At 55.1% G+C, this 579-nt stretch overlaps 1 protein-coding gene across 1 annotated transcript in view; it reads right to left on the bottom strand.

Moving 5' to 3' along the window:
• Positions 1–579, bottom strand: part of LOC109926219 (lysine-specific demethylase 5D-like) — a 31,687-nt gene that overhangs the window by 12,027 nt on the left and 19,081 nt on the right. The window contains exon 15 of the mRNA XM_048619958.1: positions 393–577. Within this exon, the coding sequence (XP_048475915.1) occupies positions 393–577 (185 nt within the window). The remainder of the gene's footprint in view (positions 1–392; positions 578–579) is intronic.

The following is a 579-nucleotide window of genomic DNA, read 5'->3' as shown; positions in this document are numbered from 1 at the left end:
TATATCTAACCCTGTGCTATCCCTGTCCTGGGAGCGTTTGATGGAGGACAATGTATGTTTGGGGATGGCTACAGCCAAGAGAATTGTAGGCACTGACGGAATTGAGGAGCAGTGCAGAGAGCAGGTCTGACGGGCCGAATGGCCTTTCTGCGGGAGCTGTCCCTAACACGGGGTGTTCTGTCTGTTTGTTGGGTATTTCGGATCTCGCTTTACCACACAGCGAGGCAGAGAGGACACTACTGTTGGCGCAGTGTGTTTATGGTGTACACAGCCCGAGCCCCACTTTACTCAGGGTCAGCGCCCAGGCCCAAACAAAGCAAGCACCGATTACCAGGCAGACGCTCTCAATCAAAGACCGAGCAACCGAGTGAGCGTGAAGCTGCAGCCTGTACCTTCTCCAGCAGAGCCTTGCGCAGCTTGCGTTCCTCCTGCACCATGATGAACATCTCCTTGTGGACAGCTGCTGCTAGGTTCAGGTCTAGCTTCTCCGCACAGGCCGCCATCTTACAGATCAGCTCCTCGTGGGAGAACACGCAGTAACGTCTCAGCCAGCGGTAATGTTCGATACAGCGACGGCCT

The sequence above is a fragment of the Rhincodon typus genome, chromosome 44 (assembly GCF_021869965.1).
Source record: "Rhincodon typus isolate 14 chromosome 44, sRhiTyp1.1, whole genome shotgun sequence".
Taxonomy (NCBI): Eukaryota; Metazoa; Chordata; class Chondrichthyes; order Orectolobiformes; family Rhincodontidae; genus Rhincodon; species Rhincodon typus.
This window is presented reverse-complemented; position numbering and strand designations above follow the sequence as displayed.